Consider the following 24,810-nt stretch of genomic DNA (forward strand, 5'->3'; position numbering starts at 1 on the left):
GTATATATATTTTTTTTTTAAACAGATTTACCATATTATTAAATGACTAGCTGTTGCCCGCGGCTTCGCTCGCGTTAAATTTGGGGTTACACAGATCATTTACTTTCTATGATCTTTATTTCGTATCATAATTGATTTTTCGGAGGATTATATTTGCAAATTTTTGAATTTAAAAATCAACCTAGATGATCATAATTCGTCAACTTTAAACCCCTGTTTCACATCTTTAGGTCAGGGGTGTAATTTTAGAAAACCCACGTGCTTCTTTTGCCCGCGACTTCGTACCTCGCGGCATAGGATTGTTCCCGCAGGATAAAGTGAATTCAAGAGAAAACCACACTGTCCGCGATTGAATTGAAACAGGCTTCTATTATTTCGGGTATCGATTTTTAAAAAGCTTTTACTAATAGTTTTTTTTTAAATCCGCTCAGTTTTTCCAGAGATTCCCCAAACAACCAAGAAGCAGACAATTAAATATTTCCTTTTCCCATGGGAATTTCAAAAAATCCTTACTTAGTGCACTCCTATGATAACTTATCTACATGTGTGCCAAATTCAGGTCTGTCAGCCTGTCCTGTCACAGTATACTGTTTTACAGGTATGGATAAATTTTGTTACGTAATGAGTTGATTGGTTTGGTGTAGGTACTTAATGTGTCCTCCTAACCGTTAAGGAGTTATACCTTCCATCATCAGCTCACCTGAATAACCAGAAAGAATACAACTAAAGGTCTACCTATACATGCATATGATGTTTAAAGAAACTTCCTCTAACTCCTAACCGTTAAGGAGTTTAACCTTCCATCATCAGCTCATCAACATGAGTCGTTGCGTCTGTCAGACGCAAATACTTAAATAACTCGAGATAATTATATAAAAACCGTAATGCGTGCCTACAAAATTTGAGGGTTGCCCTCGATTTCCCTGAAATTCCGTCATCAGATTCTGATTTGGTGACAATGGGACTATCTCAGGAGTAGATATTATTTCGAATAAAAAAATATTTAAAAAATCGGTCCACAATTGAGCGAGAAATCGGGGAACAAACATAAATAAATATATATATAACGGGATGCATAACCTCCTCATTTTTTTGAAGTCGGTTAAAGAGCTTTTTGCAGCGTACGTGCAGTATAAACTTTTGAATTTTGAAATTTTAGCTTTCTACAACCAGTAAAACGCAAAATCCTGTTTTTTCCCGTTTCCATAAGAATTTCGGGAAATGCTCTGTTAATGCTCCCCTACACTCCCCAAGGAACACACTTGCCAAGTTTCAGCTATCTACGACCAGTAAAAAGAAAAATCCCGTTTTTCCCTGTTCTCGTGTGAATTTTGGACAGTCCTCTCTCAGTGCTCCTCTACATTGCCAAATTTCAGCTTTCTACCAGTAAAAACGAAAAGTCCCATTTTTTCCCTTTCCCGTGAGAATTTCGGCAAATTATCTCTTAATGGTTCCACAATAATACTAATGCTGTTTAATGTAAAATTGCAATAATACTAACGATAAATCCTGTTTTTCCCGTTAACGTCAGAATTTCGGGAAATCCTTTTGTAGTGCTCCCCTACACTCCTCCCCAAGGAACCTAAATGCCAATTTTGAGTTTTCTACGATCAGTAAAACGAAAAATCCCGTATTTTCCCGTTCCCGTTGGAATTTTGGAAAGTCCTCTCTTAACGCTCTTCTACAATCCCCAAACAACCTACATGCCGAATTTCAGCTTTCTAGGACCATTAAAATGAAAGATCCTGTTTTTTTCCCTTTCCCGTGGGAATTTCGGGAAATTATTTCTTAATGGTTTTCTTCACTTCTCAAGCAACTTACATGCCAAATTGCAGCCTTCTGCGACCAGTAAAACGAAAAGTCCCATTTTTCCCGTTCCCGTCAGAACTTCGGGAAATCCTTTTGTAGTCTTCCCCTATACTCCTCAAGGAACCTATATGCAAAATATCAGTTTTCAAGGACCAGTAAAATGAAAAATCGATCCCGTTAAACTGAATATAAGTCCCGTTTTTTCCTTATCCCGTGGGAATTTCCCAAATTCCTTAAAACAGTTTTTTACTGTTATAATCACCTACTTCTATGCCAAATTTGAAGAGTCTAGTAATTATAGTTCATAGAATTCAGTTAAACTGAATATATAAATCCCGTTTTTTCCTTATCCCTTGGGAATTTCCAAAAATCCTGAAATCGATTTTAATTTACGTTATACCTATTTGTGAATCTAATTTGAAGTCTAGTTATTACAGTTACTGAGATAGGGTTACTCGGAATCGAATATATTAATCCCGTTCTTTCCCGTTACCGTTAGAATTTCAAAAATCCTTCCTTAGTGGATGCCTACATTGTATAAGGTATCTATGTGCAAAATTTCAAGTCTCTAGGTCCAGTGGTTTGGTATGTGCGTTGAAATATCAACGATTGATTTTCGATTGACTTTGTCACCACATTACCCCCTTTCAGGGGTTGAATTTTCAAAAAACCTGAAACACGTGTTTACTTATTTGTTGTTAAGAATACTCCTGTGAAGTTTCGAATAAAATAGTCTTACTAATCTTGTTTCCCCATACTAACTTTGGACCCCCATTTCACCCCTTAGAGGGTGAATTTTAAAAAATCCTTTCTTAGTGCACCCCTAGACCTTAAAAGGAACCTACGTGCTAAATTTGAAATCCCTAGAACCAGCGGTTTGGGCTGTGCGTTGATACATCAGTCAATCACTTTTGCCTTTTATATATATAGATATGTATACATCACAAGTATTTAACACAACTTTATTTTTAACACAGTAGTTCGCTATTTGAAGGGATCGCTAATGCGGATCGAATTATTTTCCAATATCCTGTCCATATTAATCATTAACTTTATAATACGCCTTTGATATTAATGTCTTCTTGACAATAGATCTGATTTGTATCCGTTTCATTTGCAATATTTTTTGGAATTTTATTATAAAAGTATGCAATTTCCCAGAAAAGACTTTTTGGTTTTAGCCAGTCTGTAAGATGGAACTTTAAGCTTCCCTGTGTTTCTAGTAGCCTTTGGCTTATCGACGTTAGTGGGAAATCACATATGTTCTTCCTAACATACATGATTATTTCAAAAACATAAAGCGACGGCAGGGTTAGGATATCTGTTTCCTTAAAAAAGATCTTAAAGATTCACGCGTCTTCAAATTATAAATTGCTCTAATTGCTTCTTTTGTAAGATAAAAATTGACTCAATGTCTGCAGCAGATCCCCATAAAATAAGCCGTACGAAATAATGCTATTAAAGTAAGCAAAATACACCAACCGTGCCGTCGCCACATCGGTTAGCTGCCGTATTTTCCAACTGCAAAAGCAGCAGAGCTCAATCTACCCGCGATTGCTGTGACGTGAGGTCCCACTGTAGTTTAGAATCGAGCGTTATTCCTAAAAATACTGTTGATTTACAAATTCAATAGTTTGACCATTTAACTTTATATTAGAAACTGAATTCGAGCTAGATGAATTTATCAACGAGAATTAATACATTTAGTTTTCTTAGGATTTAGTAACAAATTATTGGCAGCAAACCATGCGGAATATCACGGACAGGGTTTCATTGGGCTCAATGAAGTCGGTATCTTTTCTACTAACCTTGAACAGTAAAGACGTGTCGTCAGCAAACATAACTATACCCGATTTTGGCTTACCTATAAGTAAGGTCATTTACATAATAAGATACAGGAATGGGGCAAGAATGGATCCTTGAGGCATCCCATTTCGACCACAGATCCCTCCGATACCGTTCCGTTAATCGCTACCTTTTGCTTTCTTTGTGTGAGGTAAGATTTAATGAGTTCTAAAGCGAGGCACGAATGCCATAAAATTTAACTTACAAATTAAAGTATCATGATCCCACAATCAAAAGCTTTTGAAAGGTCGCAGAATACACCTATAGCGTCATGTGATCCTCCCAAGCTTGCAATATGAATTTTAACTAAACTATGACCGCGTCTGTAGTAGACCTGCCTTTTGTGAATCCGAACTGCTGTGGATGCATGATTTTATGGGTTTAAAATGCGAGATCATTTGCGTCAGCATTATTTTTTCGAATATTTTGCTAAACGCTGATAGGATGGACACAGGACGATAATCAGAGGGATTATCTTTATCACCTGATTGAAAAATAGGAACTACTTTACTATATTTCATCAAATCTGGAAATACGCCTTCATCTATACAGCTATTAATATAAATGCTAAAGTTGGAGCAACGACATCTAAAATGGAATGTAGAACCTTAACTGAGACGCCCCACAAGTCTTCCGTTTTTTTTTACTTTCAATAATCTAAAAGTCTTAATGATGTCACAGGGAGAGACATGCGTAAATTAAAATTACTTAAGTTTGGAATAGATACATTTTGTTTAAGAGCGATTCAGCTAACTTGAGGAAAGACGCGAGACATTTTGTCGTTTCGATGGGGATTTTAGAGAAGTAGGTATTAAACTCGTTAGCTACTTTAACCGCGTCCGTTTCTAATACGTTGTTAATCTTTAACGATACAGAGGACTCCTCGTTCTTACGTCGACCGGTTTCAGTATTTATAATTTTCCAAACTGTTTTAATTTATCATCAGAGGACTTAATTTATTAGTTACATGGCGCTTTTGCTTTATTACATATAATTTTGAATAATTTTGAATAATCCCTGACATACTGATAGCTGTTATCGATAAGTATCTTAAATATTGTTGCTATTTATTTCCAGAACAATACAGGTCCAACTATAAAAAGGTATATTAGGTACAATAAAATTAAATAAACTAAACTATATAAATCTTAAAAATGGACCCTGCGGCATGGTACCAAAGATGCTGGCAGCATTTCCTCGCTGGATCGCAACACTGATGCGTTGAGCGAGGAAACTGCCAGCTCTTCGGTCTCCTCTCTCGATAAACCTACATAACAGAACAATGCGCATCTCTACCTCTTAGGGCAGTGGTGGGCAAACTTTCTTCATGGGGGGGGGGGGGGCAGAAAGTTACAGATATTTTAGAGGAGGGCCAGGATTACACCGTTCTATTTTATAATTTTTTATATTTTTGCCAAATAATGAAAATATATTATGATCGCGGGCAGGTACTATTCACTTCGAAGGAACGTCGGCGGGCCGGATTCAATTCCTTCGCGGGCCGGAGTTGGCCCGCGGGCCGTACTTTGCCCATCACTGTCTTACCTAGTACCGTCACCCATTATGTGCGAGAGAGAATTGAGGTGCGCTGTTTCGTTTGGACTTTTTGTGGCCCGGACTGCCGCGAGTTCTTGCGTTTAGTATAATTAATTATTCCTATTATTTTTTCGAAGCTTAGACTGCGTTTTCATCAGAGATGTGCGAGAAATGTTTTTCTTGAAATGACGAACCAATAGAATCACTTCATTCACCTATCCTCGCACAGCACCGCTCTGGTGGAAACAGCTCAGCGGAGCGAGGCGAGGTAAATGAAGCGTTTCTATTAAAAAAATACAAACTGAGACATGGATGCACAGAAAAACCAGAGACCATACAGCGCTGGGAATCGAACCCAGGTCCTCAGCATTCCGTGCTGCGTGCCATACTCCCACACTACCACTGGACAGGAGTACAGACACGAATTTCTCCTTTGCACCCATATCTCAGGTTGCTTATTTCTACTACGCTACTTAAGCAGCAGCACTAGCGACATCTATGTTTCGCTCTCATCGAGAGCCGTAACATACTTTCGGAACTAACCGCTCACCCAGTCAAGAGATGTCGCTACTTGTCGTTACTTGTTCTATTGGTTCATGAACGTATAGTTAGAGTATAGTACGTATAGTAGTATAGTTTACGTCAACATGGGAAAATTAGTTGCAAGCCATCAGGAACTGCTTTTTTGTCAAAAAGTGTATTTGGAATGGCACACATAATATTTAATAAATTACCAAAAACTATTATTAAGTTGGAAAACATAAACGAATTTAAGCAGGCTCGAAGAAGCATTTCAATTCAAGAATATTTAAAAGACACTCATAATTTACATTAGAATATATGTACATAAGTAGTTACTATTATAAATGCAAGTGATACACGCAACTTAAAAATATTTTTACATGTCTTTCTGACAAAACATGTCGCACTATAAATTGTATGTAAACCATATTCTTTGTATGTTTGAGCAAATAAATGATTGATTACTGATGAAAATACATTCTCGCACATCAAAGTCAAAGTCAAAGTCAAAATATCTTTATTCAATTTAGGCTACAACAAGCACTTATGAATGTCAAAAAAAATCTACCACCGGTTCGGAAAAACCTCTGTTAGAAGAATCAAGAAACTCAACGAGGTATATATATTTTTTTAAACAGATTTACAATATTATTAAATGTATGTATTACATCACCAGTATTTACACAACTGTATTTTCAGTAGGTTCGCTATTTGAAGGGATCGCTAATGCGGATCGGAATTATTACATCTCTGGTAGATACGGACCCTAAGTCTAAAAACAGCGGGATAACGATAAACGACTCTACGCGGACGGTGCCGCGGGTAAACACTAGTGTGTAAATAAAGGTTTCTCTTCTTATACGTTTGATACTGACCAGTAGTCGATGAGAGCGTACCGCCGCCTCAGCGCGTCACGCAGAAGGGCGGTGGTGGCGGGCTCGTACAGCCAGGGCTCGCGCCGCTTGGTCTCGATGTGCGAGTGCGCGCGGAAGAACGGCTGGTAAGCACCCGCCTGCGGAAACAGAAGAGTGGTTAAGGTTTGTACAGCAAAAGAATAAACCGGCCAAGAGCGTTTCGTACACGCCTAAGATGAGAGTTCCGTAGCCATTACGAAAAAATGAAGTAATATTTTTCTAAGGATTTCGTATTGTGTACAGATACTTCCAAGGTTACGTATATTTTATACCTTGGGCTGCTATTTATTCTTAAACTACAAAATTTGATATACTTACTTCCATCCTGAATGTTTTTAAATTTTTCCTCCCAACAGTAGATTTTTTGAGTTTTTTTTATTTCACCACTTTGTCGACGTGACTGATATGTATATTCATGCCAAATTACAGCTTTCTAATACTAACGGTCTCTGAGCTTAGGCGGCTTAGCCGCGGACAGACAGACAGACGGACAGACATGGCGAAACTATAAGGGTTCCGTTTTTGCCATTTTGGCCGCGCAACCCTAAAAAACGCCCCTATTTATCATCAGAACTCCTCGACTGTACAAAGTTGGGTCACTAACCTGGTACCAGCGCGTCATGAGCTCAGCCTCTGGGTACTTGAAGAAGCCGCCGACGTCGGAGCCGCAGAAGCTGATGCCAGCAGCCGCCATAGAGATACACATCGGCACGGACACCGCCAGGAAGCCCCACTCGGCCGCGTTGTCACCCGTCCACACCGCCGCGTACCTGCATGCATCACATAAGGCTCGGTCAACTTTTTCTTGTCACTCGTTGCTATAGTAACGGTCCCCTGGGTCATTCTTTAAACTGTAAGTTTATTGGTTTAAAATTTGCCAAACATGCATTTTTGTGGTACCTTTAAGCCCTTCCTATAATTGGTCACCTATAATAAACATGTTAATATGATGAATGTGACACATTTCTTCTATTAAAGTGTACTCGCTGAGGGGACAGAATAACAACAAGAAATAGTTGATCCACACCTCCTCCAACAACAACAACCCAGACAACTCCTCAATTTGCCATATCCTGTTAATTATTATAAAAATATAGACATGCAGACAACTTTTAGTGAAAAGAAAAATTTATTCGGTCGAAAATTGGATTTTAAGTGTTTTTTTTTTAAATAAAAATTATTGTCTCTTTCTAAAATGCTTTTTTGTATGCAGCAAGTATGGCTCTACTTGCGTGTGACGTCACATGTAAGTAAGTCCTTTTCTGTCTAATCTTGAATTTCCAACCTTTATAACTCTGTTATATTTAAAGCTAGATTAAAAATTGTTTTTTTCGATAACATGCATTGTGAAGCTTTGTTTCATGAAATAAATAAAAAAATAGACAAATACCGCATTATGCAACGGACCAATGACTCCTGTAGTTGGTAATTATGGACGGTGGTGATCTTCTATCTGTATTATTAGTGGTATTTTATATTGTACGTATCATTGTGAAAACACAGTTATACAATAAAGTTCATTCCTATTTCCCATCAGATGACCCGCTTGCTTATTTTCCTCCCTCTTATAATAATAATAATAAAACGGAAACAATTGATTTGCCTATCCGCGACCTTATGATAGCTACGTTTATGGGTTAGTCAACTTTTTGGCTAGCTTGTTGCCATGGTAACTTCTCCTGAGTTACTCAATTAAAAGTATGATTGTATGTGGTACAAATGCACTAAAAGTTAGTAATTGTGACAGTTTTAAGACTTTCAACGCAATTCCTTCATGGCTCATCTCATAAGCATACTAATAGTATACATTGCAAACATTTTCTAAGAAAGTGTATCATTGATGTCTTCTGAGTCACGGGACAGAATAACATACACTTAATGGTATGAACACTGAGCTCACCTCTGTGTACCGGCGAAGGCAGAGCGCGTGAGGATGAACGGCCGGTACTGGCCGGAGGCTCTGTCCAGCATGCCTTGCTGGGTGGCCCGGATGTTCCATAGACCGTACTCGTTGTGGACGTGCCTGTGGAAACAGACGGTTATATCGGTAATAAGGTAGATTCCTAAAAATATATTATTACAATTAGTCCGTTACTTATTTCCAAAAAATATCTGTCAGAAATATTTTTCTCAATTAAACAAACATTACGGCCATTTAGTTCCCTGTGACGTCACACCTACATAAACTTTTTACTAAGAAGTGACGTCACGGACTTCACTTCCCGAAGTCTGACGCGCTTTTTTTTTAGTTTGATTGGCTTTTGGCTAGAGATAGACGTTTGAAATTACCACGAGTTACGAGTAACAGAGTCGATCAAATTTTTCTTGTACCTCGTCGCTTTGGTTACGTCCTCTGGACAACTCTTTAAAACCATGAGTTTCTTTGTTTTCTGTAGTTAAAATTCATCGAGATACATGACAATTATTTTATGGACTATCTCCTAAGCACATTAGTAGCACATATTAACAGTTTTTTTAGAAAATCTGTCACTTTTTTTTAGAAACAGTCACTTGTTGTCTCTTGGGCAACAGGACAAAATAACAAGCAAGAAAAGTTGATTGGCCTAATATCAAATTACGAGTATTTTATTTATTATCAAAAAAGGTACATAGTTCTAGTTACACCACTAAATGAAGTTTATTGGCGAATACATTATCAAGCTCATGAGTGAGAGACTGTTAGTAAGCGACAGTACCTGTGTTCCCAGAAGGAGGCGAGTCCGTCGTGTCCGTCCTGGGGCGGCTTGTAGTGCCGGCAATCCTTTGGCATTGTGATCTCCGGACCGTTGAACACCTGCCGGCAATACAATACAATACAATGACTTTATTGTACACCAAAAAGCCGTGTTGGCCTAGTGGTTTGACCTATCGCCTCTCAAGCAGAGGGTCGTGGGTTCAAACCTCTGAGTTTTTCGAAATTCAGGAGCGGAATTACATTTGAAATTTACCACGAGCTTTGCCTGCGGTGAAGAAGGAACATTCATGTAGCAGTGATTGATGATGATGATGATGATTGTACACCTAGGGTCGTGTAATGAGGGTAGATAGTGCCGCCTACCCTGGATTTTGCAGGTGGTAGGACCTTGTGCAAGGTCCGCCCGGATTGCTACCACCATCTTGCTCGCTAATCCTGCCGTGAAGCAGCAGTGCTTGCACTGTTGTGTTTCGGCGTGGAGAGTAAGACAGCCGGTGAAATTACTGGCCCTTGAGGTATCCCATCTTAGACCTAGGTTGGCAACGCATCTGCAATACCCCTGGTGCTGCAGATGTTTATGGGCGGTGGATCTCTTACCATCAGGAGACCCACTTGCTCGTTTGCCATCCAGTCGAATAAAAAACAAAATTGACCCACTGTACGCCAATGTACAGTTGCCATCAGATATTTCAGAGTCTCAGAGGAGTTTGGTCACAAACACTGTGACACGAGAATTTATATATTAGAAAGAAAGGTTAAAAGAGCTAGTTGTACGTACGCTAGGCTCGTTCATATCGTTCCAGTGATGCACGTCCTTGGTGGTCCCGGGGAAGTTCTCGAACAAGTAACGCTCCGCGTAGTACTTGCTGACGCGAGGGTCGAAGAAGTCCAGGTAGCTGGACGAGCCCGGCCAACACCAGCCTGACAAACGACATGTAATTTGAACCCGTGTCCGACGCGGGACGGTCCAGGGCTCTAATTCATAAGCCATCATAGAACCATTTCACAGTAACAATGAAAATCGTAATGACTTTTCCTTAGAAAAGGTTCCATGGTGGCTCAGGAATTAGTCCTTGACCGTACATTATGCCTTAAGGGCGGTAAATAAGGAATTACAAATGAAAGTCTATTAGAAGCCCGAAGTCGAAGGTGTTCTTAATTCCAGTACCGCCCGAGAGACATACTAATACATTGTGTTTTAACCCTTTAACCGCCATTGTCTGAATTATAAGACAAAAATTATCCAGCTCATTTCGCCGCAGTCTTATAATTAAGACAAAATGTCATATAGTTTCAGTGTAGGTGGCGATACGGGCACGTACGAATGAAAACGTATTGGCGGTTAAAAGGTTAAGGGCGGTAAATAAGGAATTACGAACGAGAGTCTATTACTTCGGGCTTTAATTAATCGATCTTCGTAATTTCATTACCGCCCGTGTGACATACAATGCTTTTCATGACATTTGTAAAAAACCGGCCAAGTGCGAATCGGACTCGAGCACCGAGGGTTCCGTACACATTTGTAGGTATTTATGAATATCCGGTCCAAATTTCATAGTTATAGGTCAACGGAAAATACCCTACAAATTTTGATTGCCTGAGTGTTGAAATGGGTATACGTTTTTTGCGACATAAACGGCCGTAACTTTTTTATTCCTTATTTACGTTGTTTTTTTATTTTTTCACAGCTTCAAGGGGCTCTAGTCTAGACCTGATTATTATGGTTTCAATTTCAACTCGATATCTTTACGCGTTCCCGAGATAAAGGGTCTTGACAGACCGACGGACGGATAACAAAGTGATCCTATAAATAAGGATTCCGTTTTTTTTGTGATGTATGGAACCCTAAAATTTATGATTTCCAGTCATTCCGATTGTATGCTTAACCACCAGTTATCATGGTTCAGCATTTTGAACTCCACCTACGCTCGAGACGAGACACTTACCCTCGTAGACTTTGCCGTCTTTATCCTGGACATAATACCCGTTGTCGGTGGCATCTTCGTGCAGGAAGTATCCGGCCTCCCGCTTGATATGGGGGTCGATGATGACGACCAGCTTGCGGGCCCACGGCCGACAGGTTCGCCACCATTTCCAAGGGGTTGGGGAACTTCTCCGCGTCCCATGTGAAATACCTGAAGCGTTGTTTTTTGAGACATTGTTTCAAGGTATTAAATAAATCACTCAAAACCTGACAGTATTTTGTTCAGAGTTTATGGTCAGAGAAAAATTAAAAAGTTAAATAGATTGCAGGCGCGCTAGCTCGACAATAATAATTTAGCGCGCCTGCAATCAGTCGCATTTTTTTTTTAAAGTTAAACAGGCCATGGAAATGTTAGCACAAATCGAATACAGCCAAGTCTAATGCCCCGGTATCAGATATATTGTTGGAACTCCGGTTTTTTTTTTATTGGGTCTGTAAAAGCTTGTGGTGTTTTTGGTGGAAAAATACACCTGAAGTTTATTTAAATTAAAAAAAGGCGGGAAAGCATAAGAAAAATATTGGAATAAAATTAAATGTTATAATATATTTTGAGAAAAAGTTTATTCTATTTCAGAATAATTCACCATTTTTGAGAAAAGTTTTATATTAGTCTCGGCTGGAATCGCAATTGCTGGCTTCGTATTAGTCAAACGGACTCGCAAGCTCGTCCGTTTAATACTCATACTCAGCCAGCAATTTCCTACTTCCAGGTCACGACAATAATCTACTATAACGACCTTGGGCTTCATTACAGCCAAATTAGTACGGGCAATGACTCATTTACCGACCACGGGTTTCATGACAAGCACATTAAGGTCGAGGGTTTTATTTGGGGGGTCGCAACCAAGGTAGCCTGCATGTTACGACACTGTTTACGAGCAAGTGTGATAAAAAACATTATTCAATAGATCTGTATCTCAAGCCCCTTGGAAACCAAGCGTTGATACAGCGGCTACTCACTTCTTCCTGTCGGTATACTCTATGTCGAGCCACAACACGTCAGCCGGTATGTCGTGCGCGTCAAAGTTCTCGCTGACTGAACGCACGTCATTCTCGTCGTTATAGTTCCAACGGCTCTGGTGGTAAGCCAGGGAGAATTTCTACAAAAATAAACAAAAACATTTAAAAACAAAATCAAACAATAAACATTTTAGTACAATACAATAAAAAACACTAACCCCTGTTTCACCATTCAGTGATTCATTTTATGTGACAGATATATCTGTGACACCGTCTCTGTTTGTTTTGTCCGAATAGACGGAGACGGCATCACATTTATCTGTCAAATAAAATTTATTAGTGAGTGGTGAAACAGACCCTTAAACTAGCTTGCTAATGGCTTTAGGAACTCCAAACAAATGATCGGTTCTCTTTTTCTTTCTCATTAGAATCCTCAGGAAAACGAAGAAAACCAACGATTCCCGAGCAACGTTAACAATCTAGTCATACTCAACAAATATTAGTTTTTCACCGAAGATCAAAAGACTCTAATTTTCTATTGTTGCAAGCGTTACTTTGCGGAGGTCCGTATTACTCCGTATCAATGAACTAAAACCTTTCCTCCGTGACCACTCTAGGCCAGCGTTTCTAACCTCGGGTCGCGACCCAGATTCGTGTCATGGCCAGTATTGGGATGAGTCGCAGAAATTTTATAATGGCTATAGGTATTTTTAGGGTCGCAGGCTTCAAATATATTTACACTTTCGATAGCCAGTTAAAAAGGTTAAGAACCACTGCTCTACGCTCTTATAAAAATATTGTACTTCATTACTTACGGGTGGTAGGACCTTGTGCAAGGTCCGCCCGGTTTGCTACCACCATCTTGCTCGCTAATCCTGCCGTGAAGCAGCAGTGCTTGCACTGTTCTGTTTCGGCGCGGAGAGTAAGACAGCCGGTGAATTTACTGCCACTTGAGGTATACCATCTTACGCCTCTAGGTTGGCAACGCATCTGCAATACCCCTGGTGTCGCAGATGTTTATGGGCGGTGGCGATCTCTTACTATGGTAGAGAGATTCACTTGCTCGTTTGCCATCCAGTCGAATAAACAAAAAAAAAAAATGGTAGTTTTTTAGACGCGTGCGTTTTTGAGTTGGCATCAGCGGCGCGTCAACTCACGGGCGGCACGGGCGCGACGCCGGTCAGCCGCGTGAACTGCCGGAACACGTCCTTGGGCCGGCTGCCGAGGAACACGAACACGTCCACGATGCCGGACTCGCTCATGAACCTGCACAAAAAAATAAGGTTGTTCTTTGCATTGCAATGTTGACCGGATGAAAATGCCCGGGCAGCGGGAAGGCATTTAACCGAATACATAATTTATTTATTTATTTTTATTAATGTATTTGGGCACAAACGGTACAATAAAACTTACATTGTAAACAATGACATCAAACATTGACCAACAAAGTTGCCACAGGTTATTAGTTCCCAATAATAAGGTATAAAACGGGTAAAGAAATAACAAACACACAAAGAAAAGAAAAAGGCTACGACTTGCAAAAGAGAGAACGTGCATATAACCCATTCTCAAAAAATGGCATAACATTACTTAACTACTACTAATGACAGTCTTATATTTACTAAGAGAAATGCTAAATATATCAATGTCAGAGAATTGCCTTACTATTACTACCTATCTACCCTATACTTATTTTTTTCGATCATGACTTGTCTTTTTATTACTAAAAAACACTTTTTAAAAATAGGTCACAGCAAATATGTAATGATATATGACCATTTACGTGCTTTTGGTATCATAAGTAATAGTTACTTACTTTTTTTTTAAAAACATTTTTCGATAAAAAGATCGTCAAGGTTGTTTACCCTTTTTCTAATGCTAAAAAAAAACGAAGTATACCTTACTACAGCTAAGTACCTGCCTTAGGCTGCCTCTCCACTGGAGCGGAGCGAGCGCACCAATAGAATTGCATAAAATCTCCGCTCCTCTTCAGCGGACAGAGAGCTTAAAAATTCATACAAAACCGGGGAGAACGAGATTTTGAGCTTAAAAGAATATCTAATCTTTTGAGTCGTAAATAGAGTCCTTTTTAGAGTCCCATCGAGCATTGCCCTAAAGTCAAATTCCAGCTGTTGTTTATTTCTATATAGTATGTTTTATAACTTTAGGCGTACCTGAATAGGGCTCGAGGTCTACAATGGACTTTTGAAGTTTATATCCAAAGATAAGTATCAAATGAAATAGACACCTAGGTATAATAGATAACTAGGGACCCCATACATGCCTGTATTATTATAATTATTATTTTTGTAATTTTTTCTTTAATTGTATACTGCAGTTTTTAGTATTTTATTTGTAATTATATTATTATGAAAAAATGACTTTCTGTCAAGTTTCTTGCGGCAAATTCTTCTTGGCAATGATGGTCTTTCCGAAAGCGCTGGTAGTTTAAAAAATGACGTGTAAAAGTGCCCATTGCGGCCTATTTAGTGAATAAATGATTTGAATTATTTTTGAGTTTTTGACTAAAAGCAAAAAAAAACTGAATCGAGTCTTAAAAAGACTCTAATAACAGGAGTCTTCACCAACACCAGTAAAGACTGGTACTGACCGGGCATCGACCTGCTTCTTCTGCCCACCAGTCACCAGGTTGACCAGGGACGAGACCACGTTCCCTTCTGCGTGATTCACGACGTCCACCCACGTCTCCGCAGAGTTGTGCCAGAACACGCCGGTCGTGCGCTTAGCGCTGTTGACAAAAAAGATATAAGCGTCATAACTACCAGTCATCCAGTCATAACTATAATATATAACCTAACCAACAAAAAGTTTGAAAAACCCCGACATTGTCACTTCAAAGTTCAATATCTCAAAAACGGCTGAATTGCATGAACCGCCGATTTTGATAAAACATGTCTAAGAACCATCGCTAGAAACCCTGCTTTCAAAAAAACCGCATTAAAAGGCTAAGCTACACACAGACACATAGCATAGCGGCCAAACTTATAACACCCCTCTTTTTGCGTCGGGGGTTAACAAAACAAGTAAAGATCACGATATAATTCTCGGAAATTGGTGCCAATAGGAATTGAGCAAAATCCCGTTTCAAGAGGCATGTGCCTGTGCTGTGACGTAGGCTGAGATGATGATGATGAAAATATGTTATTGAGGTTTTTAAGGTGAAAAAAAAAATGGGAGGCGCTACAAAATAACTAATTTTCAAAGTGGGCGTTAGACGAAATAAGTTTGGGAACCTCTGCTCTAACTCGTCCAGAGGCCGTGTTACCTAACGTTTCTGACACTCGCGATCACAATCAAATGACAGTTTTTGTATGCAAAATCTGTCATTTGACTGCTATCGCGAGCGTCAGAAACGCTAGGCAATACGGCTTCAGGTTGTTAAGTCGGTACGGCTCGCCCGATGAGGTGGAGTGGAACGGAGGGAGAACTTGTCCGTGAGCTCGGGGATGCCTGTACGGGATGATGATAACTAGACTATTCGCGTCACTCACCTGTGAGCATACATGACGGGGATGGCGCCGTATATAGCCATCCGGCTGTCCAGCTCATACTCGAACACGTCCAGGTTGTAAAGCCGGTACGGCTCGCCGGCCGTCGTGGTACGGAGGGAGAACTTGTCCGTGTGCTCGGGGATGCCTGCACGGAAAAAAGTTTTAGGTAAGAATTTCAATTTTAATACAAGCTTTTTTTGCTGACTGTACTTTTCGTTGACTGTACTTGCATTGTCACCCAAACTACATCTGCATACCAAATTTCAAGTCGATGCCATTAACCGTAGAAGAGTTCCGTCCTGCGGTGACAGTGCTGGCCGGACTACCAGGATGTCACTACCAGATTATTATATTGTCACACAATTTACATAAGTATGCCAAATTTCAAATCAATACACTACTGGAAGTTGGTCGAATTTAACTTAAGTTTTGATTACAGACATACAGACAATGGGACAGGTGAAACTAAATAAAAGCTTGTAATAACACTTTCTTATCCTGCTAGCTTATTATAAAGCTAGTTACTTTATAATCAAGGAGAGGAATTGTACAGGTCAAGAGGGGAGACCTTTGATCAGTAATGGGGCACTAAACAAATTTATTTTACACTAGATGTTACCCGCGACTCCGTCCGCGTAAAATTCGGTTATTCCGCGGGAACTAAGCAATTTTCCAGGATAAAAACTATCCTATATCTTTCCCCGCGATTGAAACTGTAAGTATACCAAATTTCATCTAAATCGGTTTAGTGGTTAAGACGTGATGAAGTAACACACAAACAGACTCACAGACTTTCGCATTTATAATATTAGTGGGATATTCCGCGGTAGTCTAATAAAACTTACCATAGACATGATCGGCCTCTGGGAAAGAGACGTCGAGCGAGACAGCCTCATTGCCTCTCGGTTTACTGTCGTGGTGGGACTTGAAGTTCTCGCCGCGAGCGCCTTCGTTGTCCTGTGTACAAATAAATTAGTTTTGCTAGAGGGTCAATCAACTTTTTGCGTAGCTTGTTGCCATGGTAACGTCTCCTGAGTCACTTATCAAAAGTACAGGTCGATTTAAAAAGAGCGAACGAATGGATTGAACGAAAGTCAAAGTCACTTGGACATTTTTGTAGGAAAATGACAGATGAATGACATTTTCATGTCTTGTGTTTTAATACACTTCAGTGTTTTCAAATAGATAAGACACAGATAATTTCATTCACTCAATCAATCCATTCGTGCCAGTTCTTGTGAATCGATCTATATGATTTTATGGGGTACAAATCCACAAAAAGTTACTAGTTGTGACAGTTTTAAAGCAATTTCTTCATGGCTCATCTCCTAGGCTTGCTAATAAATATACGTTGCAAACATTTTTCTAACAAAATGTATGACTGATGTCTCCTTAGTTACAGGACAGAATAAACCTAAAAATTTGATCGACTCGACCCTAAAATGATATTCGCTTCATTTACCTACCTATCTTCGCAGAGCACATCTCCGGTGGAAACAGCTGAGCGAAGCGAGGCGAGGCAAATGAAGCGTTTCTATTAGAGATGCAACGGCCTATCCGGCCGGATACCGGATGGTAAAAAACTTATAGTTATGATTAAAAACTGATATTTATTTATTTGAAGGTGGTAGGACCTTGTGCAAGGTCCGCCCGGATTGCTACCACTATCTTGCTCGCTAATCCTGCCGTGAAGCAGCAGTGCTTGCACTGTTGTGTTTCGGCGTGGAGAGTAAGACAGCCGGTGAAATTACTGGCACGTGAGGTATCCCATCTTAGGCCTCTAGGTTGGCAACGCGTCTGCAATACCCCTGGTGTTGCAGATATTTATGGGCGGTGGTGATCTCTTACCATCAGGAGACCCACTTGCTCGTTTGCCATCCAATCGAATAAAAATAAAAAAATAAAAAATAAAAATTTATCAATTATTGACATCAGTTTATTATTCTAAGGGGCTGTTTCACCACCCACCGATGAACCTCAACCGACGGACAAATGTGATACCGTCTCGCGTCTATTCAAACAAAACAAACAGAAACGACATCAAACCTATCCGCCAGCTAAAATTAATGGGTGGTGAAACAGCCCCTAAGTTAATTAATTATACTCTACAAGTTGCAACCTGCACGGAGTGTCATGCGCATGTTCGAATTAGCTTAATTTAATTGTACGTAAAACTAGGCCGAACATCCGGCTATCCGGCCAAACCACTATCCGTTTCATCTCTAGTTTCTATTGGTTCATGAAAAACATATTCCTCGCACCACATCCTCGCACATCTCTGGTGGAAACGGATATTCAAAAGGGGAAAAGTTTCGACATTGTTTAAAAAAGGACATATCAATTCAGTAGAGGTATACATAGACGTATTTACATACACAAATGTACTAAGCCCGACTAATAGCATTAACAAATACCTAATTAGATGATATAAACATCATGCTATCTGTATGCTGGCACGACTTCTGACCCGTAGCCTGGTTCATTAAATCCTAATAAATAAACTGCTATGATAACGCTTTAATTATTCGTGAATTTCATTAATTCGTTTTTAAGGAATATAAAAATCTATCACGAATAATTATTGGAGTATACACATTAACTTATATATTAAGAAGTGTTCTATCAGAAAACATTTTAATAATGAATAATCGAGAAAAACTAACAAAAATGCAACGTTGCCAGCTCAGCAGGTATAAACGCTCTTAAATCAAGAATATAGGTTGGCTAAACATTTCCAGAGCAAGATAGTAAGTTCCAACAATTCAAAGCAGCTGTTGAACTTGTCGCAATGAGCCGTATCGTACTAACTTGTAAAGAAATCGCAAAGACGTTTATTATGAATAAGTTCTAGAGTGAGGATATGATTGAAATGGTTTAAATATAAGATAGGCAAGGCAGTAATACACGCGTTTAGAATTTATCTAAGACACTTGAGTGTATCAACGTTCAATGACCGTGATAGCAGACTTATTTTGGGATATTTTCGTCTACTGTATGTGGACAATAACAAATTGAAGACCTTGGAATAAAATGAGGAAAATTTAGAACTGTTTAATAATTAAATTTTAATTAATCGTAAGGATGCAGTTATTTAAATGACCGGAGAAACGCTGTATTGATTTTGTTTACGTTTTATACATAATTATAAATACTGGTTTTTTTTTGATGAGTCGTCATAAGAGTCAAAGGCACTAGGTCCCTGCTTTTGCTTACTTGGTTTAAGTTGTTAAACTTTACATGGGGTGCTTTAAAGAAGACAGCGCCGAAGTCTCACCGGCTAAAAAATCCGGCTGCATAACCCCAACTCCCTGGAGCTTTATAATTACTGTTAGCTTTTGCTCTGCGGATTCTCTCATGTCTGATTAGATATTTTGTTATAATACACGATTTAAGCTAGGGCTACCAGATGAAAAATTCAAAAGTCCGGAGAAAAGCCTGATTTCCGGAAAATCCACTGTAATTTCTCAAACCACAAGCTTCCAGATGAAGTTACAGATAATGGCTTGTCTCTCTAAAGTTTCGCCTTTTCTTACATTTATTCATAAACATGTGAGGATTTAACAGTACTGATCGATAAATGAAACGCGCTATCAGTCACGTCACGTAAAACGATAACGAGTCAAGATCAATGGCTCGTTGATCTCGAGAGTGTGTCAGTCGGACAATAACAATGATAAGTATGATAGCTGATCATATAAACCGAAAGCACAATCAAATGATAGCCAGATAGAACATAGCCCTACTTTAGGGCTACTCCGCAGTTGTCTAGGTTTGGATGTGTTTACTTTTTTAATTTCCTTAACAAAAAGGACCGTCCAAAAACGGGAGGAATGGAAATATAAATTAATAACTAAAATATTGTAATTTTAATGTCATTGTTATATTATAATTTTGTCACAGAAAATATCATGCGACGATTTCGTTATTGGCTAAATTCACGATTATTTAATTCAAACAACCGTCCACTGAACAGTTATAATAACTTTTTTTTGGTGCTCCATTATTGCATTAAAAAGTTCATAGACACGTGTCTCAAGCGGATGGCACTCGCGCTCGCACTGGTCCCAACCGGTCCGAGATATCGTGTCCGTGAGCAGTGTCTATGTGTGCGTCGAGCGCACTTGTAAATTGACTTCTGAACTATCAGTGTTTTGTGCTGCGTTTTCACCAAAGACGTGCGATGATACGTTGAGAGGAATGTGTCTGTTATGGACCAATAGAAACGCTTTAGCAAGGATAGCTAAATGAAGTGTTTCTACTGGTTCACAGTGGCGTAGCTACCGGAGGGCTAGACGGGGCAGTGCCCCGGGCCCCCAAGCTCAGGGGGCCCCTCGGACTTACAAACCATAAATGACTAATCTGGAGTACGTCGAATTCGGAACACGACGAATACGGAACAAACGATATTAACGATATATATTTTTTTATTCGACTGGATGGCACACGAGCAAGTGGGTCTCCTGATGGTAAAAGATCACCACCGCCCATAGACACCTGCAACACCAGGGGAATTGCAAATGCGTTGCCAACCTAGAGGCCTAAGATGGGATATCTCAAATGCCAGTAATTTCACCGGCTGTCTTACTTTCCACGCCGAAACACAACAGCGAGCAAGATGGTGGTAGCAATCCGGGCGGACCTTGCACAAGGTCCTACCACCTGCATCAGCAGATTATCAGCGCTGCAAGTTTCTTTTGCTCTCGGCTTATGCTGAGCCTGAGCCCATTGCCACCTACTTACGTGGAATTGTTTTTTTATTGTGTAATCTTATTTTCTGTGGCAATAAATGATTTTATTATTTATTATTATTAAATAGTTTAGTTAAAAAATAAATAATAAATAAAAATTTATTTATTTATCAACTCACAAAGGACTACATTCGATACATTTTCACAAAAGTTTGTTTACGCAAGTTTCAAACATGAAGAATCCTTTGCGAGAGACTGGAGTCTGAACTAGGTGGGTACCTGTATTACAGATCACCAGGCTCCCACCCCATGGACGCATAAAATGACAATTACATATTTACAGGCAAAAATATATCAAAATACTTGAAGTGCAATTAACCATTGGGGGCCTTTTTTATTTTTTGCCCCAGGGACTTTGATTACCTAGCTACGCCACTGTTGGTTCATGATAATCACGCTTCGCAACGCATTCTCCCGACGTCTCTGGTGGGAAGGCAGCTTTGCCCAGATAAGCACAACTTAGATCACAACTGAACTAGGTACAGGCAAGGTCATCAATATTATACGTTACCAAGACGTCAAAAATATATATAAGTATACATACATGTATTTGACGCTATGGCCCTATAGATTTTTATGCCCTCGACTGTACCTCCATTGCTGATTTTTTTAAAACAATGCACAAAAACTAGCAAAAACAAAGAATTGAGATCTTTTTTTTTAACTTCTGATAAAAATAACAAGAATAAGACATAAATCACAAAAGACAAACAACAACAGGGAAATACTGTAACAAGAAGCGGAGTTGGGTACAAATCAGTATCTTCTATAGATTACCACTACACTACCACGGCTTGCACCTTGTATATCGTGTTAAATAAGCTTTTGCTAAAAAACAAAAAAAAAAACATTGTTAATACAAGCTTTCCTTGCTGACTGTACCATTGTCGCGGTTTGCACCTTGCATATCGCGTTAAATAAGTTTTTGTTAAAAAAAATATACGAGCTTTTCTTACTGACTGTAATACACATTTCCGTACCAATTTTCAAGTCGATCCGTCAAATTTAGTTTTGAAGATTTTTTCCACATAAATAAATAAATAAAAAAACAGGGTAAGTTAAATCAGAGGTTCTCAAACTTTTTTTCTCGTAGACCACTTCGAAAGTTTAACTGTTTTCGGTAAATAAAAGCTACTAGCTACGAGCTAAATAAAAGCTTTTAAAATACCGTCTTGTACCCAACTGAATAATCCCAAAGCACTCACGTCACCCTCCTCCCCTTCCTCCTTAACCTTGAGCGGTTCCACGACCAGCTGGCTGTTGCCGTTGAGCAGCACCGCCAGTTGGCCGTCCAGGTCGAGGAACTCGAGCCGGAGGGGTTCTGCCGTGATGAGGACCTTGTGCCCTTGGCTGTTGGCGACGGTCACGACGCCTTTCTCGTTGGAGACCAACTTGAGGCTGCAAGAGAACGCCTAAATTAAATCGGATGATCCCACTAATATTATAAATGCGAAAGTTTGTAAGTCTGTTTGTTTGTAACCTCATCATAACATCCGAATCTGGATCCAAGTCTAACGATTGCCCCTTATTTCGCATAACATTAATTGTCTTAATAAGATTTCGCATAACAGATTTGGCATAAAATAAGTGTGCATTGTTACGCGGTGCGAACTTGCATAATTTATAAAGAAGCAAAACACTTATTCAGCATAATAATGAATCCGCATAATTAAAATAGGCATAACATTATTAACTATAACTTAAACTGTTATATATACTATATACGCTTCGCTCCCGCCTTAGCCTTCGATGTTAGGTATTTTTTATAATAGCCCAATAATAGATATTTTCACATAGTAGTTCACTTCTCAGATCTATTTGAATTAAGTAAATAAAAAAATAGTAATATTACTTTTAGCAATAATTTTTCACTTCATGTAACACTATATATTGTTTGACAAATAAAATTTACAATTTCATTAAAATAATCATTTTTATGTTTATAGTCTTTTATACTTATGCAAAGTAATGTTATGCTAATTAAATTTATGCCAACTTACTGTTATGCCAATCCACATTATGTGCATTTACATTATGCGTATTCAGTTATGCGAATTAATGTTATACGAAATAACGTTATGCCAATTTCAATTAGGACTATTAATTTATACGAATTAATATAGAGTCTAACAGCTGTTACTGAATGGTTATGTTGCTCTGAGCATGAACTCTGGTTGAGTTCGAACCCGTCAGCGTTGTGTGGTGGTGATGATAGTTGGTTTTGTGTGTGTTCTTCTGTACTGTTGTGGAGCTGGAGTTGCCGCAACATTTGTTACATAAACTTAGCCTATCATGAGTTCGGGAGTTAGCAAAGTTCTTCTTATTGACTCATTAATATAGACTTCCGTAAAGTAAAGCGTATTCAATATTAAATTAGTGTTTACTGAACTTTAGTAATCATCACGATCAATCAGACAACCATAAGGACCATAAGTTCTGTGTAATTTTCAGCATATTCAATATTGAATTTTATGAAGACAATTGACAGTTATTATTTAAGTTAGAAATCCTCAGCAGACCAGGTGCTTGTTAAACATGTAAACAGTTCTGTTGAAAAAATTTTTGTGTTGACGGACATTATAGACATACTAAGAATTTTACAAATACATAACACAACACAATGCAGCATTGGAGGAAAATTATGATGAATTCTGTTTACTTGTTTTATATATAAATTTCTATGTTTACTCATAACTTTTGTGTTTGTGACCAAATAAATATATTTCTAGATAAGTCTGTTTATCTGTTGCCAGTACCCTTAACACAAGCTTACTTTGGGACCTGAAGTTTGGGTCTAGTCTAGGTCAATTGGTGTCAAGTGTCCCGTGATATTTATTATTATTAATAATAATTAAAAGCTAGTTTTAAATCAAAATCCTAAACAAAACAATCCAAATCAATTTGCTAACCGCGATAGACAGAGGTCACCCCCGCTCTGGATCGTTTCTGGTGCAAAGGTTCTCTATCGCGGTTCAACGCGGCAACGCGGCGAGTGTATTGGGCACCTTTGCACCAGGTATGACGCGGGGCGGTTTATTTGACTAATTATTATTGTATATTTGTTTTAATTTTAATATCTTGACATTGTTATTTATTTGCTAACAACCTCATTAATAAATCAGGTGAAATGCCTACAATCAAAATACTTCAATTAAAACACTGATAACAGAATCATAATAGTTTCTTATCATAACAAGATATAGCTTTGTATGAATTGCGAACTTCAATGTTAAGGTAGAAGGGTTATTTTAGCGTAAAACGTAAGAAAGCATGGTTAAATTGCTACCTTATTGGAAATTTTAAGCAAGTTAAAAGTTATATGAGTCAGAATATTTATTTATTAAATATTTTCTTTAGGCGCTATTCATTGTTATGTAAAATTACTTAGGGGAGAAGGGGGTTGAACATGTCTTATTTTTTCTTACAAGGGGGTTGGGGGGTTGGGTTGGACGGAGAGTTACTACTTCTTTCTTATGTAAGGTTCTAACTAGAAACAAACAAAATCAAAATCTTTATAGCGGTCTAAGGCTCCGACTCAACCTCATAGGCATATGAAATTTTATGAAATTGTAATAAACATTTATTTTTTGATACACAACCTAAACTAGATATTCCAATTTCATATAAAAGGTTGAGTCAAGTGAGAGACCCATTGAAATGCAAATTGTTTTAAACTTCCCAGACTTAAGCTAAAAAACTCATTATATAAAATTTTAATAATATTGGAGACTCACCCATCAGCCTTGGGCTCTCCATCCAGTGCCAGCATAGTCCTGTATCGTGGATACAGAGGGTCAGCTTCATCCAGCTCCACTCGGAAGGTGCCATCAACAAGAGCCGACAGCTTGAGGGCATAGTTCCACTGTAGGAAGTTAACAATACTTATCTTATTATTAGAGTGAAGTACATGGGCAAAAGTTTCTTACTCTGGGGGGCTACTACAAAATTCGAAAATCGAAGTTAGTGTTGTTCAGTCCCTCTGACACTTATACTATTTATTATGAGAGCGAGAGGGCCAGTACAACACGAACTTTGATTTTCCAACTTCGGAGTAGGCTCTCTGTTAAACAGATTGAAGACTCAAAAGTGCTTATTTTATAACCTAGAAAGAGCCCTACTGCTGGACAAAGGCCTCCCCTCTTGACATTCACAACTCCTTTTCTGATGCTATGTCAGAAGGGTCTATATTGGAATCCCTAATATCTTTTGTCCTAATTGTATGTTCCCTAATGTAAGTGCCATAACTTTTTTTACCCTAGTATTGTATGTCCTAATACTAATGTGC

The 24,810-nt window shown here is 38.8% G+C and overlaps 1 protein-coding gene across 1 annotated transcript in view; it reads right to left on the reverse strand.

Annotated features, from left to right (window-relative positions):
• LOC141444366 (neutral alpha-glucosidase AB-like) overlaps positions 1-24,810 on the reverse strand; it is a 56,171-nt gene that overhangs the window by 29,187 nt on the left and 2,174 nt on the right. Inside the window, 14 exon segments of the mRNA XM_074109910.1 lie at positions 6,588-6,724; positions 7,231-7,396; positions 8,527-8,649; positions 9,323-9,420; positions 10,100-10,242; positions 11,268-11,385; positions 11,387-11,456; positions 12,266-12,405; positions 13,423-13,531; positions 14,877-15,014; positions 15,778-15,922; positions 16,623-16,734; positions 21,731-21,923; positions 24,260-24,387. Of these exon segments, the coding sequence (XP_073966011.1) occupies positions 6,588-6,724; positions 7,231-7,396; positions 8,527-8,649; positions 9,323-9,420; positions 10,100-10,242; positions 11,268-11,385; positions 11,387-11,456; positions 12,266-12,405; positions 13,423-13,531; positions 14,877-15,014; positions 15,778-15,922; positions 16,623-16,734; positions 21,731-21,923; positions 24,260-24,387 (1,820 nt within the window).

Source organism: Choristoneura fumiferana, chromosome 29, assembly GCF_025370935.1.
Source record: "Choristoneura fumiferana chromosome 29, NRCan_CFum_1, whole genome shotgun sequence".
Lineage (NCBI taxonomy): Eukaryota > Metazoa > Arthropoda > Insecta > Lepidoptera > Tortricidae > Choristoneura > Choristoneura fumiferana.